The following is a 17,369-nucleotide window of genomic DNA, read 5'->3' on the forward strand; positions in this document are numbered from 1 at the left end:
CCAGAGAGACTATTTTCCTACCATGAGGCACGTCCAGTATAATTCTAATATAAACAGGTGCTTTGCCTCAAAACAAATGTAATCACATTTTGCTTTGGTTTCTGCCAAAAAAAAAAAAGACAAAACCCAAGTTGTGCTTCAGCACGCCAAGCAGGACATTCAGCTGTTCATCATAATGTTCAATTTAAGAACAGGACCACAAGCTGCTCTTGGAAGAACTATCTTTACAGCTGAGATATTTAATGCAAGGGAGCCAGGCATGCTGATGATGGCTAATTCATAAATACCAATGATGACCATTCTCTAAACCACCAACATCCTGAGGATGAAATAGTTTCTTTCTAAATGCAGTTAATTTCTCCAGTTTCTTAAAAATCTGAAAAGTTACTTGAAAAAAAAAAAAAACAAAACCAACAAAAAACCCAAAGGCTATAAGATTTAAACTGAGCTTCTTGTTTCCTAGTCATCTTGTTCACGCTATTTCCATGCTTTGACAACCACCTACCAGAAAAGTCTCAAGGCTGACTTCTATAAGCAGCAGCAACTAAGACTTACTCTTATGTGAGGAATCACAGGCTGTGTGCATTTACAAACTGCTTCAGACAGATTTATTTTGATACACAAGTTTCATAGTTTTCTCAAAGACTAGTCAGCAATCCCTTGTAAGTATGGCATCAGCATCACTTACGTGACAGGAACCCTACTTTCTTGAAAAAAATTAAAGCATAAACTAATAAAAGTGAAAACTGGAGTAATCAAAATGAATGTGCAATAAACAAAGCTTCACTTCTGTTTACTGCACTGGTTTGCTGTGTCCAAGGCAAAGAAAAGCGTTTTCCACAGTGTAGCACAGATTTTTGCAGCTAAAAATTGTAATGACACTATTATGTGGTGGGAGTGCACATTTTCAGAGATTGCGGAGACATTCAGTAACAAGGAAAGAGCACAGGTCAATGAAGATGCTACTACGCTGCTGCTTCTCTGCTGGCACTAGCTCACAGCTGCAAAACACTGATAACGTGTTAAGGTGAAACTCATCTATGTGCCTATGTGCTGCATCACTTAAGACATACTATAAAAACATAGTAAGCACTAGAAACGACACATAATCAAAGCCTTTACTTCTTACAATAAATTCAGTGTTGGGGGCGGGGGGAAGCATACTGATAGGGCCTGCAGAAGTACAAACTGGTTAGGAAGATAAGCAACGCCCTATCAGAAAATGAAACCGTTCACACACTGTCAGGTAATTCAGTATTAGTCTTCATCCAGAAATGGAGCATCCACTTCATGTGAATCCACCCTTTGTATGGCCCTACAGCCACCAACCAGAGGAACTTTACTCTTTTAATAATCACCAAAGAAACAATAACTGATTATCAGAATAATGTGGCCATCCAGTGCATTTCTTCTATCTTGATGAAGTATTATCCTAAGGTAATGTCACCTTTCATAGTTTCTCTCTCAAAAAAAAAAAAAAAAAAAAATTAAAAAAAGTTCACACTGTAAATCACAGAGTGCCTTGGACTCCTGTAGACAGCACAAGCAGGAGAATTCAAGCCAGGGAAAACAACTCCAGAATCACAGAAATGAGACTTCTCTTTAGGTGTGAAACCTGAAATTATCTGCATAGTGGTGGTACTCTGAAAGGCACTCTGCAACAAAGTTCTGCCAGCATACACACCCCAGGACAGACCGAAACAGCTAAGAGAAGGGACTTACGTCCCCTGCCCTCAGAAGCAGGCCACCAAGGAATAAGAAGCAATGTTCACCAGTCCTGTCAAGAACAGCACCAGCTGAAATGACCCTGGGGTCAGAAATACTGCTTCAGACTTCTGCCTATCTCCTGCCCACTGAAAGATGAGATGTAATCCTTCTAGCAGGTAAACTCAATGCTGTGGAGAACATCCCCAAAACTACTGCATCTGGCCAGCCAGTAACCTCCCCTCTATGAGCATATTCTACCTTCAACTTCCTACTGTAGGAGTGTCCAACTCAAGGTCTCTGTACTTAAAAAACTAGAAAATGTTCCCAGAAAGTCATTGAGCTACTTTCCAATTCCTTGCCATCAGTGAAAGGAATGTGGAAAAATCAGACAGATCTCAAAATAAGTAGATGGATATTGATAAAAATAAATAAAAAGGAAAGAGTTCACATAGAGTTTATTGAGAGGATGAGGAATCCAGCAAGGCATAAGACTTTTTTAGCTGGTTGGAAAAAGCATGTCAAAAAGTTTAAGATTTTGCTTCCTCAGTCTCACAATGTGCTTCACAAAAGCCTGATCAACTCAGGGAAGATGAAAATAGAAAAGGTGCAAGTCACAGGAACAGGCCCTTGTAATGTAACAGACAGGCCTTGCCACAAAAGTGAAATGTAACTATGGTTTATTCTTACCTTTGCTTTCCTCAGCAAAAAGTTTTTCTTCAGAATCATCTAAAGGATTCTGTGAAGATTTTTCAGGGGAAAGAGGTGATTTGGACACAGTGCTCTGCTCAGGCTCAAGTCTGGACCTAGAAGCACAAGAGCCTATAATTTAACTGATATTACACAGTTGAATTTCTCTAAAATGAGAACAACCACAGATTATTAAATTTGACACTTAAACTCTTGCAAGCTTCATATTAAAGATTTCCCAGTCAAGATACAAAACGTAGTTAGCAACTTTCACTGAGATATTGTTACAAAAGCAAAGAAAGCACGAACAGTATTCCTGAACATAACACATTACATGTTCAGAGTTGAGGAGAATTTTGAAGGCTATAGCATAGAAATACAAGACATTTTATTAAACTTCCTTTCAAAAATCCAGTGTATTAAAATATATGTATTTTAAAAAAAGCAAACAAACGACATTTTAGTCATACTGAAAATTCTTTTTAGTAGCAATAGCCAACACCAACCACTACTTTATTTTTTTCAAGTAATAATTACAATTTTACTTTATATTGTTGATTACCATAAAGGAAAAGTAAGAAAATATGACAGAATTAGTTTTTCCCAAAACAAGTATTTTTATTTAACTAGCTTTAAAGAATAGTTTAATGATAATGAGTGTGATCCTTACTTTGTGTGCCAAAAGACATAACAGACCATTTAGAAGGAAAAGAAAAAACGTATGCAGTGGACAGATATATACTACATCTAAGTCCCTGCTATGTAATTTTAATACAAAGGCAATGCAACAAATGAGAAGCATGTTCATTGATTATATATTAAGTACTTGTCAAGCATGTTTCGCTGTGGCACCAAAAAAAGTTTAAAAGTGGTGGCAATATTTTTTCCAGTAAACTTCTGTGGTTTATTGTTGTCTACAATGAATTCTGTAACTGCTACATACTAGACAGTTAAATGCTTAGCAATTATGCTGTTAGAGAAGCTAAAGAACAAAAAACCAAAAAGCAATGGGCTGAATCACCTCCTATGCCACCTTCATCACTTCCTCCCCTCTCAAATATAATCAACAGTTAATCTCATTATGATCTGCAATCTTCCCCTGTTGCTTAACAGAAGGTGTTGTATTTTGTGTTCCTTTCCTTCTTTGTATTGTGTCTAAATTCTAACCCATAATTAGAAAATTCTGAGAAAAACAGAATATAATGCATTAGTCATCACTGAGTGACTATGTTATTTAAACAGGAAAAAACAGTAACAGGGAACTTTTCGTAGTTCTAAAACCCCTGCAAGTACTGGGCTTTTGGTAATTTTGCAAAAAAGAACTCTTTCTCTCATCTCCTCCCTCTCAAGTCCCAAACTTGCCTAATAATGAGGAAGAAAAGACTTATCTGGATGTCCTTGCAGTTCAAATAACTAGGTCTGATACTAATAAAACACCAATTCCCCAGATAATAAAAATATCAGCTTAATTTTAATAATTACATACATAATTCACAAGACACTCTAATGGAAAAGGAAGTTTAAAATTGAAATGAAATATAATTTTGAATACCAATAAACATAAAAACTGAAAATCACAACGAAGTACGTTTACAGAAAACGCTGCTTGTTTTTCTATTTCTCAGCTTTTCATTCTGGGGAACTAGTCCTATGTAATTGGCAGAAATTTTTAATCAAATAATGTAAGTTAATACATAAAGGCAACTTATGTAAGAAAATTATAACACTGAAGCAATTTATTGAAGAGCTTAGGAAGCTTATCAATATAAAAGAAGTATATTTTTACTGCAAACTTTTCAGTATTGTCTGATACGCTCCTGTTTTAAGTTGACTAAATTGCAGGAAAGAAGAACTGCACTAGGATTAATTTACTTTTAAAGAAATGTATTCCTTTATTGTTTGTTGTCCTTACTTTGAACAGTAGGTTAATGTATGAAGTTTTCAATTAAAAACGAACAAGATGCCTGGGATGCACTATTTAAAGAACGCCTAGTTCTTTTAAGCGATGAAACATGTTCTTATTATCACATAAAGTGCCTGCTGAAATCCTTGGGGAAATTACAAATCAACTAGTTGAAGGCATATGAAAAAAGAGAATTTTTCTTCAAGTCATCATAAAGATTGGTTTATGCCCTGTAATTTATTTAAATTCAATTTTAATTTAAATGACAATTTAGCCATTACATCATATCTGCAATGCATACAGACTCCACCTGGGCAACATCTGTTTTCTAGTTCTTACATCCATAAAAAGAGGCAATCTCCAGTATCCTCCAATATTACATAAAAGGACTGCATCTTCCTGATTATTTTTTAATGCCTTATTGCTCTTTATTTGTACTCTTAACTTCTGAAATAGCTCTTTCATTGCTCCATGTTTAGCATACATCAAATTGAGTTGTTTTCTCTGTGTAGTCATCTGAGAAATCTTGAACCTGGGGTTTCACATGGAAACAATAATATAAGAGTACCACAAACCGAAGAGGTGGTATTTGTTAGCCAATTCTATAACTGCAGGAACCATGCTATCTTTCTTTGAAGTTCTTTAGTGTGAAGAATACCAATAAGGTTATGTATTTTTACACATGAAAAATATCACACAGTTTGTTTCTGTATGTTTTTTCTGAACAGTTACAGGAGTTACAAAAATACCAATGCCTTACTTTTCTCTCATTACTTCTTACCAAATTTCACAACTGGTTTGGGGTACTTTGTTTACTGGGTTTTGGCTTGTACTACTATTTGTGTCTTAGGAGGATATATTTGAGTGAATCTAATTGTGCTTAATCATGCTGAATCACTCTGAATAAAATGTACTTACGGACTTCTGAAAACATCTCTCTAGTTTCAATGTAAATAGCTAATCGAGCCAAACACCAAACTGATAAAGCAGCATCAAGTCTTTGAAAAACACTCAAGAATTTATTTATCGATGTGTATGTTCTAGAATTTGTTATTTTTAAATTAAAATGTACATAATGGAACTTAAGGTTAGAATTCAAATAATGCAGACTGAGAAGACATGGAAAGCCTTTCAGGTATTAAATAAATTGCAAACCTGTTCATTCTCCCTGTCATTCTTACACCAGGGAGTGTGCAGAAAAAAATCTGAAAAAAGTATGTTTTTTGATACTTGACTAAAAAAAAAAAAAAAAAATCACAACAGACCAAAAAGCCAGCAAGCACATGATCTTTAACTTCTAGGCATTTTCACCTCTACATTAACAGCCTGAATGTATGCCATGACAGGAAGCAGAAACTCTTTTGTTTCAGTTAAGAAGTTACATTCAAGATTTTTATTTTAATCATGTTTCTACTTGCCATGAAGACCTGCCATCTCAAGTAGCATTTATTCACAACATAATCACTTGCTTCAGCAGAAAGATAGTGGCTTTAAAAAAAAAAAAAAAAAAAAAAAAAAGAGACGGGGAGAGAGAAGTGAACATCTCTTGTACCTAAACAGATGGTATCCTAAATGGCATCTTTGAGACATATTACCAATGTGCAAGATTTCATTCTGAATTATTTTATGCAGAATATTACTTAATGGGACACACAAAGATATTTTGTTGCATTTGTAGAAGTCCAACAGGTTTATTAACCCACATTTTACTGATTTGGTGCTTTAATCATTTACATAAGTGAGAAGTACAACACTATATTGGCACTCTGCCATTTACAGATTTAACTTCACATGCCAGAAGTGTAAGAGAGCCCTGGAATGTACCTGTTGACAGCAAAAGTTGCTCATCCAACTACAGATTTCCATTAAAACAATCTCCTTAGAATCTAAACATGAATAATAGTTTTGTTGAATGTCCTACAAATGAAAGGCACAGTTAAACTAAATTTTGACACTACTCACAGTCTCTTCTTATCTATCACTCGCTTAACTCGTATGGCTCTTTGTTCAGAATACAGCTTACACACTCCTGTTCAAGATAGCAGTAAACAAAATTTCAGGTTAGAAGAGCATTATTTCTCTCTTGGAAAATGCAATCATTCATTTTTAACCATTCAATAAATACTAAGTACTTTTTAAGTAATCTTCAATGAAGTCCAAGACAGCTGTTCTGTGCTCCTTTACCTGAGCAGACTGGACACCCTTGTGTGCTGAAATACATAAGAAAGATATAACACAATCTTTTAAATTTTTACTGAATTGCACGAAAGTTTGCGTTTTCAGTTGATATGCAAGTTATATTCAAGAGCCTATTAAGATTTTATATATTAGTATTTAAACACAGCTATATTTAAATATAGGTTCTGTAAAACAGCAAATAATTACAACAAAACAAGCTGAAAACAGCTAGTGTCTTACAATATTTGTTATTGATTTGTCATATATGCCACTGAGTCATATTATGTCAATTAAATTTCTAAACAAGAATAGATGTCACCAAGCTAAGCATAGCAAAACAGATCTAGAGATTTAACTTCCTTAAAATATTTAACTTCTTAACATTTTGAATTCTCCAGTGTATAGACTATGTGGAAATCTTTGGGATTTATTATGTCAAGCATACTTTTAATTCACATATATTAGTATTTCTTATTTTGATACTATGTTGTGCCCATGCATGACTGACTTTCAATGATTCTGAATAATGCTACATCTATGTTTAGATGGCATTTCAAAGCTGATGAAAATCTTTGGTATATTGGTAAAACACACACATACAGAAAGTCAACTTGAAAATGGCAAAACAGAAGTTCTCTCTAGAACTTTCATAAGATAGTGTTGTAAAGGCATGATTCCCCTACTCAAGTTGTCAAAAACGCTCTTACTTTACCAGGACTCTGTTAAAGTTATTTAATTATCTCAAACTTGGAAAGATTGTATTTGTAATACTTTACAGATGGACAAGTAAGACAGACACAACCATTGAATTTAGTGAGCTATGGTTCAGGCCTCTGTGCCACAGTGCTAAATTACTATTCGAGTGGTAAATATTTAAGACTATCTTTTTTACACTTGCTAATTAGTGTATTTGAACAAATAAATGAAATTCTATGCTCTAGTTTCTTCTTCCACTAACACTAAAGAAAATTAAGTACAGTACTAATCAGTCAATAGGATTACACAGATGCAAACAAAAAGGCAATGAGTCTTCACCAAATCTCTTTCCAAAAGCCTTTCAGATTCACCATCCAATATTCAGCATTATATTAACCTTTATCAATAACTAAGAAAAAACATTTAAGAGTTCCTCAGTTTACCTTCTGTTCTCAGCTGATGAATGGCATCGGCACACGTCCTCATAAATATCTGAGCATCTTGATCTATCTGATCACGCTCTGTATCTGTCATCCTCACATACTCAGACATAATATGGCTGAGAAACAAGACAAACTGTCACTTAAGAAATCCCCGACATAAAATCTACAAGTACACATCTTAGACCTTCTTCCCACTCACCATCTCCACAGAAGCTTTTCTGCAACACTGATTTTCATGAAAAAAGTAAAAAGTACAATAACTATCAGTGATAAAAATGCCACTGCTATAAAGTTGAGAGGTTTTTTTTAAATATTTTTTGACTAGTAAAAGATGTAGAAAAAGCAATATAGCCTATCATCTTGTACATAAATGAAATACTGAGCAGATAAGGAGAAAATGCAACTAGAAAAATATATCATTACCCTCAGTACTTACTCCATTGAAGCATATTTCAATTCTAAAACCAGGAAAACAAGTAAGACAAAGGAATAGCTCAAATGTTTAAAGTAGTACAAAAAATTGAAACTTATTTTACTTAAATGTATGTTTTCATTATCCTAAACACTGAGCTTCATTTTTAAAGTAGCTGTAACTATGAAATCTGTGAATTCAAACCAGACTAAATAATAATACTGGAAAATAATGCACATTTTTAATATCAAGTCGATTATAAGATTTATTAAAACCTGTTCCCATTGTTTATTTCTATTTTAGATAATACATTATGTATTTAATATTTTCTAATAGGATTAATATATCTTTTTGTTACTAAATTAATAAAAATGGAGGCCTGTCAGTAAAATATTAACACACTGTAGATAACCACCAGAAAAGCATACTGTATAAAGGTATTTAACAGTGTTTCCACAGCCATAGATGACAGGATAATAAAACTTTGCTACAGCAGCTTATCCTATGTTCATCCTGGGTTTCCTGATGATAATCATTACAGCCTATCATGTTTGCTTTTAAAAAAAGGAAAGAAAACCCAACTCATAACCTCATTTTAATTTAGATTTTAATATATGTGAAGATTTCCCCACTTGTTCAAGGTATGTATAATGCAACTATATTAATGCAGTAATACAAGGAAAAAGAAGGGATCTTCAGTTCCAAAAGCCAGCCTGATACCCTTAGAGAGATCTCACACACATCACTGCAATAACACCAAATATTCCCTGTGTCTGCTGTAATCCCTGCCACAGGAATGCCTACAACCAATTCACATCATCCCATCTCATCACCTCTCACCACATACAAACCCATCAGTTTCTTCCTGCATCTTCAATGTACCATCAGCACAGGTGTCTCAGATGTCCTCCACAAAGTTTTAAGCCTACTCTAAGGTCCCTGAGTATTACACCAAAATCTATTCTTTCTCATCCCATGTGACTGGTCGCACATGAAAAAAGCAGCACGTTTCATCTGGCTTGAAAGTCAGTTTCTGCTTACTGGCCAGCTAGTACACAAGCATGGATTAGCTAGTGAACAGTAAGGCAAACTAACTAGAAGTAATATTCTATCTTTTACTTGTTTCCAACACTGCCGTGTATTTGACATCTAAATATCAGGGCTTTTTTCCCCCCTCTGGTTAAAACTATTCTAGATGTTATAAAATTATTTTTTATAACTTATAGAAAACTTACAGAAATGCAGCCATATATACTGTTTCCATTTATATTTTACTAGCTGAACTGCTCTCCATTGGTCAGGACAGACAGGTTTCATAAATTTGTGGCAAAATCCCTATCACAGCTGTAATCAGTAGTCTTTTAAGCTGTAACTCTAATTTGCACTCTCTGAGAAAGCAGCTTCTGAATGATGAAAGATCAAGAGTGTGATGAGTCCTGCCCCTGAGGATGATGAAGCGGCAGAAAATAATGTGTGATGAACTGACCGTAAACCCCATCCCCGTCCCCCTGTGCCGCTGGGGGGTTGGTAGAGAATCCGGGAGTAAAGTTGTGCCTGGGAAGAAGGGAGGAGTGGAGGGAAGGTGTTTTGAGATTTTATTTCTCATTACCCTACTGTGGTTGATTTGTAATAAATTGAGTTAATTTTCCCCAAGCTGAGTCTGTTTTGCCTGTGACAGTAATTGGTGAGTGATCTCTCCTGTCCTTATCTCGACCCACAAGCCCTTTGTTATATTTTCTCTCCCCTGTCCAGCTGAGGAGGGGGGGAGTGATAGAACGGCTTTGGTGGGCACCTGGCGTCCAGCCAGGGTCAACCCACCACAAGAGATTATACTGAAAATCCATCTAATCACCATTCTCCACCCTTACTGTAAAAAGAACCATTCACTCAAAAAGAACAGGCCAAGGAAAAACAAAACCACAAAAAAACCTAAAAAAGAACAACTGAACAACAACAAGAAAATCCAGCTATGTCCTGTATGTCAGAGATACAAATACTTGCTCAGAAGTGCAGTGGCAGCATCATACCAATGGACTGATACATCACTAAATCAAGAAAGGTCAAACCATTTTTTTCAGAAGCAATCAGAAGAATTAGCCAAGACATGCACTGGCTAATGCATGCAGATAAAGAAGGGAGAAAGGGAGAAAAGAAATTCTTATAGATTTTTATCCTAATCAATAGGAGGAAGCTTCATGAGAAACTTGGGCTGGAAGGCAACTTCGGTTATTTGTGATTTTTAAGGTGGGTGAAGACTAAGATAAAGACAGTGGCCATCAAGTAGGCAGACTTCAACAGTCTAGAAAAATTAGGTTAAACTGCATAGAAAAGGGAAACCTAAAAAGGAAAAGAATTCAGATGAACTAGTAGTTTTCATATAGAAATTACATTATGATAATTTGCAATTCTGCCCTTGATGAACTGGAAGAATAGGCAGTGCAGTAAGACATCAACTTTGCTACTTTATGAGCTCTTCATTTAGCTCAAAACACAAAAAGCAGAATACAGAAAGTGCAAATTAGGTCTGATTGCTACTGACAAGTCTAAAGGAACACAGCATATAGGGACACAATCAGAAAAGGGTCAAGTGCAGGATGAGACACAACTGGCAAGGGATGCCAGTGACAAGAGACTGCTCTGCAAACATTACTAAGAGAAACACCTAAGAATATGGTGTTAGGTTGTTACTCAGTAGAGAAATAAAATTATACGCAGAGTATGAATAAATTCTAGATGTTTCTTGCTTTTTTTTGCATTAACTTTCATCACTAAGGTCATTTGTAAGCTGCAGTTACTATTCCCTTTAGCTTACTGCTTCTAAATCATCTGGGCCCAATTTAGTACCTCCATTATTTTTAAAAACAAAAAAGAAACCATAATTATTTGTTGATTTTTCATCAGTAATAACAAGTGTCAGATGATATATTAATAACAGGATGCTAAGTGAATGACTGTATGAGAAAGAGTGCTATGCAAACCAGGTCATGGCACAAGTGTACCTGAAGGTGCAGTGCCTCCTGGGATAACGCTGAAGGTAAACTTGATGAAGTATATATCCTTCCTATCTGTGTGCCAAAGGTATACTCTTGAAGGGAACTAACTGACTTCCAGAAAAGCCCAGGGTGTACGCACATCCATACAGTGTGCAGAAACAGGAGACCAGGCCCTGGAAAAAAAAAATAGGAAATGCATCAAATGACAGGATGTATCCTCACTGCCAAGAACTAGGGGAATAAGCAACTGCTAGGTTGATGAAAAGATGAAGCGTAGCAACTATCTTTAATAAATAGGGTTAAGGGGGGAAAAAAAAAAAAAAAGCAGAGGACTTATTGACCACTCAGCCTAGGAAAATACAGGAATAATCAAACAATTTTTAAGCACTTATGAAAGAATAAAAAGATAACCAGTAGCCAATATGAATCAAGAGTAAGTCATACACAGTGTAATTTACTTCTGGGATACAGTAACAGGTGTTATGGATGGATGAAAAACAATCATGGCTATATATCTTCTCTTTAGTGTGGCTTTTGTTACCATCTCACATGACATTCTCATAAGCTATCAGTGAATAAATGAGTTAGAAGAAACAAGCACCATATGGATGTGAAACTGTTTGAAAAGCTGAACTTGGAGTAGTTATATACCAAAAGAGGAGGACACACTGAGTTGTGTTCCACAGGGGTTTGTCCTGAATCTGACGCTATTTAATACTTTCATTAACAACTCAGACAGTAGAATGGAGTATACACTTATTAAATTTGCAGAGGCATAAAGCTAAGCAAATTAAAACTGTATCAAGAGAACAAGACTTCAATTCAAAACAATACTGCCAACTTGGAGACATGACATGAAGAATTCGAATAAGGTCAGAGGCTCTTTGTTGCAGCAGGAACAATTATCTGCACCCACAGAGAATGGGGAACAACTGATTAGGGAACAGTTCTTCAGAAAGTCATCTGGGATCATACTGGATCACAAACCTAACATAACAACAACACGTTGTTGCATAAAAAGTCATCATTATAATGGGATGCATAAATGCAGTATAATCCATTATGAATGAAAGGTAATCTTTCTGCTATCCTTAGCTTTGGGCAAGGCCTCAGCTGGAGTTTTGTTTCATTTCAGCACCTCATTGCAACACCTACTGGGACAGTGTCCAAAGGAGAAGAAAAAAGTATGATCAAAGGTTGAGAAGAACATGTATGAAAACCCAAATATACTGTAATTGTTGATTCTAGAAGAGACTGAGGAAAACCAAAATAAGTTAGTGTAAACAAACAAACAAAATTCTAGTAGCATGGATAAGGAAACAGGAAAAAGCAAAGGCAGGATATGGAATCTCTACTGAAAGAAATATTTAAGACCAAGCAAAACACAGTGGTAGAATGACCTAGTCATTCTCTTTTTGAATGTGTCAGCCATGCTCTTTCCAGCCTATCGTTTCTATGATCTATTTTGCTGGCAAAGCACAAGGAATCAGAGCTGATGGAGGCGTTACAGCAGCTTTTGGAATTAGTAACTCTTTCTGCTGGTGCATAAAATATTTTCTGCTTACTGATTCAATAAAGACACCAAATCAAGCAGAAAAACTTGATTTTCTTCCAACAATGTATTACAAAAGAGAGAGAAGCAATAAGCTGAAATAAACGAGTCCTAAAATATCAATATGTACTGTTTTAGCAGAGATATGCCCAACTTACCACCTGCAGATATTGCCTTACAAATATATACATAAACACTCTTACACACACACAAGTGTATAGGTATATGCCCATATGTACATGTATGTATAACCCTAGTTGTAAATACAGCAGACATTTTTAAACTTCTTCCCTTTGGGCATCCAGTATGTTTTAAATTATTTTATTTCTTATTTAACTATTAAATTTAAACATTATTTATTACAATTTGTGCATTTTAATTTACTGCCTTTTGCATCCACATGCTGTCTGACATAAATTCAAGGTAAAAAACTTGTCTATTCAAATGACAAAACATTCCACAACAACATATTTAAAACATTACTTTTTTTTTTAGGTCTGTGGGGAAGCTTCAGCTACTAGAACAGGCAGTACAGGCATACCTGAATTAGTACTTTTTGTTTTGTAAAATATTGCAGAGAAAATCCAGAATGCTGCTAGGAAGAATTACTATTTCTAAAATGTGATATATGAACTTAGTACAATAGAAGAGAAATAATTTGAAAATAATTCCCTGGAGAACAGAAAAATACTATATACTCCTCCACAAAGAAAGTCCTTACAGATCATCGACATGTTTTACTATTTTCATATAACAAAGCCATGCTTCTTGTAAAAACATGATTAAGTCAAGACAAGAAAGAAGTCTGGCATTGTACAGGAGCCAGTAAGACACTATTTTTAGAGTCCTTTAATGGCTACTTCTTTTCTTTTTATTGGTTAAGCCAAGGGAACACTTTCCACAAAACACAGGGTAAGCATTCAACGATTTTCTATTAGGTGGCAAACACGTTACGTGATTTGTTGACTTTTTTTTTTTCCTCCAGCTTTACTAGGGAGATAAATGCTAGGGCAAAAGGCATAATTACTGGGCACCAACATTATTTTTTAAGACAGAAAGATAATTTGTTAAGAATTTTTTCAGAGTATATTATTTGCAATAAGCAACATATGAAATGTTTAAACACTTAACTGCACAGAAGGACCTCAGAAGCATGTAATGAAGACACATCAGAAGCCACCCATCCAGCCTTTCCTGTGGAAAAAGCATCATTTCTACTCAGAACCAACCTACGCTACACTGATGAACTACATCAGTATCTCTGCAGTTGCAAAAGACAATAAATTAGATGTCTAATAATCCCAGATGGAAAGCTCTTCTCTCAAAGATTTTCCTTAAGTATGAGGTGTTCCGTGGTCAAAAATCTAGAATTCTCTCAATTCCTTTCCAATGTCTGATTAAAACAGTAGGAATAAATACTGGTCTTTAAACTGTCTAAACCTTGAAAGATCCTTCAGAGAAACTGGAGGCTGTGGAGGAATCCCAAGAGGACCATCTCAAATTCCCAAGTGTTAGGGCACTACAGCTAGTTCCTCAAACTATATTTAACACAAACATACAAACTGTCTTGGTGGTTCAATGATCAAAAACATGAAGGAGCCGATGATGAAAAGCAAAGGCACAAGCTGTTCACAGATGAAACATCAGACAATTTACCAAAGACTGAAGATCGGATCTCACACAGCACAGAAAGCAATGTAGGAATGCATTATAGCAAATGAACTGAGAGAAAGGATATATAGAATGTATAGCAGTCATACACTAAAAATGGGAAGGTGAGTAACAATCCTCATCTGAAAGGAATGATCACGGTTTGCTTAATAAAAAAAAGCACCCACATCTTGTTAACACCTTCAGGAACCAAGAGTCCCTGCCTTCTCCTTTCCAGGAAGAGTGATCAACTTGTTCTGACCAGTTTATGACCAAAGGGAAATGAAAGAAATAGCCACCTACCCCTACAGCTCATTTTCTACAGAACTGAAAAAAGAAAAGGTACTATTCATTTTTCTGTTATGGCAACATAAATGAGAAATTATTCCACTAAAGTCAATAAAGTCTCATCAGCACATCACTTACAAGAGAAGAATCTGATGTTCAGACTTTATAGAGTCAGGAAGGGGCTTTCTTCCCTTTTTTTTTTTTTTTTTTTTTTTAAAAAAAGGTATTGTGCATCACTAACTCACTAAAGATACACATTAGCCAAATGCAACATTGCTGGGAAAGTCCTTAAAGATCACAATTTAGCAGGGATAATGTTTTAATATATGTCAGGTGTTTACCATATTTACTCATAAATTGAAAATTACTTTTGTGATTATCTAGTAAACTTAAGAAAAAAAAGTTCATCAGTTCTGTTTTAAGGAAAAGTCCTTGTTTATTTTTCTTATACATTGCCTCAAGGACTATCCCCCACATGTGCTTTCTAAACACCACTATGAAGCTTAATAAGCCCACTTGAAAAAGCTGGTGAGGAAGTCCTTGAGATAAGCCATAAACCAGATATGAACAAATACCCAAATACTGTTTACCATTGCTGTTTTTGAGTATTGTCAGAGCATTTTCCAATAGAAACTAATGAATTTTCAAATACTCTGAAATGTCATAAAGCATTTCTTGATTGTTGAGTTTCACTTCTTTCCAAAAATTCTTGGAGAGAGACTACAGTTAACACCACCACAGGTGACAGCTCAGAGACAAATACTATTAGCAGAAACAATGATGATGCAACGTCCCATGATTTAGCTACACGTTTCTTATAAAATACCCTGCCACTGACTGTGTTCACTGATCATGAATGTGACATCCAAAGGGCTTTGTTAGGTTTGAAATGTGTATATGAAACCAGCAAGAAAATAATTAAAATAATTTAAGTTATTTTTCTTCAAAACAAGGCTCTAATGTTAAATAAAAGCAATGGTACATATAAAGTTATTGGTCCTTCCCTTAGTAGGTGTAACCAATAACAACATGAGTCATGCAGTCTTTGCTACTCATTCAGTGTTTTCATTATTTATTATTTTTCCTTAAAACATGTGTTGTAGAGAAAGTCCAATGATCCTCTTTGCATCCACAAAGTAGAACAGCATAAGCAATCTAGTATGGAATTTGACAGTACTATTTTATAAGTTTGACCATTAAGGACAGGATCAACTGCAATCACAGATGAGATTTGGAGGATTATTTTATGGTTTAATAAAGGAAATGACACTTCTTTTTTCCTCTCCATAGTTAATACCTAAGGTGTGGGGAGGTAAAAATCACTGAGAATTACAATGATAACTGGTTAAAATAGAGTTTACAAAAAGAACATTAAAAACTTTTAAAAACCAAAATAGCTTGGCCAAATTCTTACTCCTCTTATCACTTCAATTTTATGCACACTACTGTTAAAATACAAATGGTACCCAAAATTTAACTGCTACTGACTGTTTGCTCTTACTGCAATTATTTGCAGTTTCTCAGCCTATGCATTCACACGAAGTTTTCACATAGTAAAAACAGTTATTTCAGTATTAAATTGGTAGCTCCACCTAGTGTTGTTCATGACCTATTCCAACAGGAGCTGAAAAGCACAGAGCTAGTCATAACACATAGCTGTACACCATTTCTGCTTGCTGCTTGGAAAAGCAGTTCCTCATACACCTTGCATACAGAATTGACGCCCATCCCCCCGAGCTTCATTTTCACCAGCACTGACTACAAATAGCTCTCATGGCCTTACACTTATAATACATGCCAAAATCTTCTTTTTTTTGTTGTGTTTTATTTTTGAACCAAGAAAATACTGCTTTTAGAATCTCAGGGAGGCAAAAACAGGCGCTAGAAGTCTTCTGGCAACTTAGGCACACATTTTGATACCACTGATTGTATAGTATGGCTATTACTATGAAAGACCCTTTCAGGCATAGAAGTTGTTTCTCAGAAAGACTGTTCCTCCAATGTGGACTGAACTTAAGGAACAGCAGTTAGCTCATCTATTCCTGTTGTATTCTGGAGGATGGATATCTGTCTCAATAACGCTCCTATTTGGTATCTGTAAAGCCTTTTGGAGAAAGGTATTAAGTTGACTTGGGACTCAGTGTCTTCAATCCAAGATGACTTTAGACTGTATTTTCTCTACCTTAATTGCAGCAACAGCTTAGCTTTAGTCAGGTTGTGGCAGAACTGAAACGCAGACAGGCCTGACTTACCCCATGCAATACTGCAGTTATGTTGAGGGACTGGAGAAACACAACACAGGAAATTGTGAAATTTCAGAAGATCCTTTAAAAGGGAAAGCTTACCTACACTATTCCATTTGGATATATACACACACACTCCTGCCCCAACCCCCCCCCAAACCAAACCCCAAACCAAAACAACCAAGTGAGTTGTGTGCTTCTCAGATGACTGTGGAAAAAAAGACATATATTTGTTTTAAGTGATACTCCACACGCTTCCACCCAAGAAGGGCATTGCCACAATGATCCACCTTTGTCACCTCAAGAACAACTTGCTGACATTCTCTTTAAAGTGGAAACTTCACTTGGGAGAAATTCATTGGCATCTTTATAAAAAGTGCATCCCAGTTCTTTAATGCATCCCAAGTGGGATGCATTCTGTATTGCACACACTGTACATTCTTCCAATTTTACATCTGGTTGAAATTTTAAAAGTTTTGGGTTTGAACCACAAATCTCAAAATAAAATGGTGTCCCAGAAACCTGCAGAACACCTCTTTCCCTATGCATAACCAGGGTGGCAGATCAACCCACTTTAAATGACAGCATGACAAAGGCCAGGCAGTTTCGGTGAGCGT

General features: G+C 35.6%; 1 protein-coding gene across 5 annotated transcripts in view; it reads right to left on the minus strand.

Moving 5' to 3' along the window:
* The window catches only part of STX18 (syntaxin 18), a 72,604-nt gene that overhangs the window by 15,489 nt on the left and 39,746 nt on the right, over window positions 1-17,369 (minus strand). For 3 of the 5 annotated variants that reach the window (XM_052780485.1, XM_052780484.1, XM_052780486.1), the window contains exons 3-6: window positions 7,615-7,730; window positions 6,430-6,507; window positions 6,260-6,326; window positions 2,395-2,510 (exon numbers count right to left, since the gene is read on the minus strand). In XM_052780485.1, coding sequence (XP_052636445.1) covers window positions 2,395-2,510; window positions 6,260-6,326; window positions 6,430-6,507; window positions 7,615-7,730 — 377 coding nt within the window. Of the gene's footprint in view, window positions 1-2,394; window positions 2,511-6,259; window positions 6,327-6,429; window positions 6,508-7,614; window positions 7,731-11,025; window positions 11,193-17,369 lie in introns of all 5 variants that reach the window. The other 2 variants (XM_052780488.1, XM_052780487.1) reach the window with 1 other exon arrangement.

Source organism: Harpia harpyja, chromosome 2 (assembly GCF_026419915.1).
Source record: "Harpia harpyja isolate bHarHar1 chromosome 2, bHarHar1 primary haplotype, whole genome shotgun sequence".
In the NCBI taxonomy this organism is placed as follows: Eukaryota; Metazoa; Chordata; class Aves; order Accipitriformes; family Accipitridae; genus Harpia; species Harpia harpyja.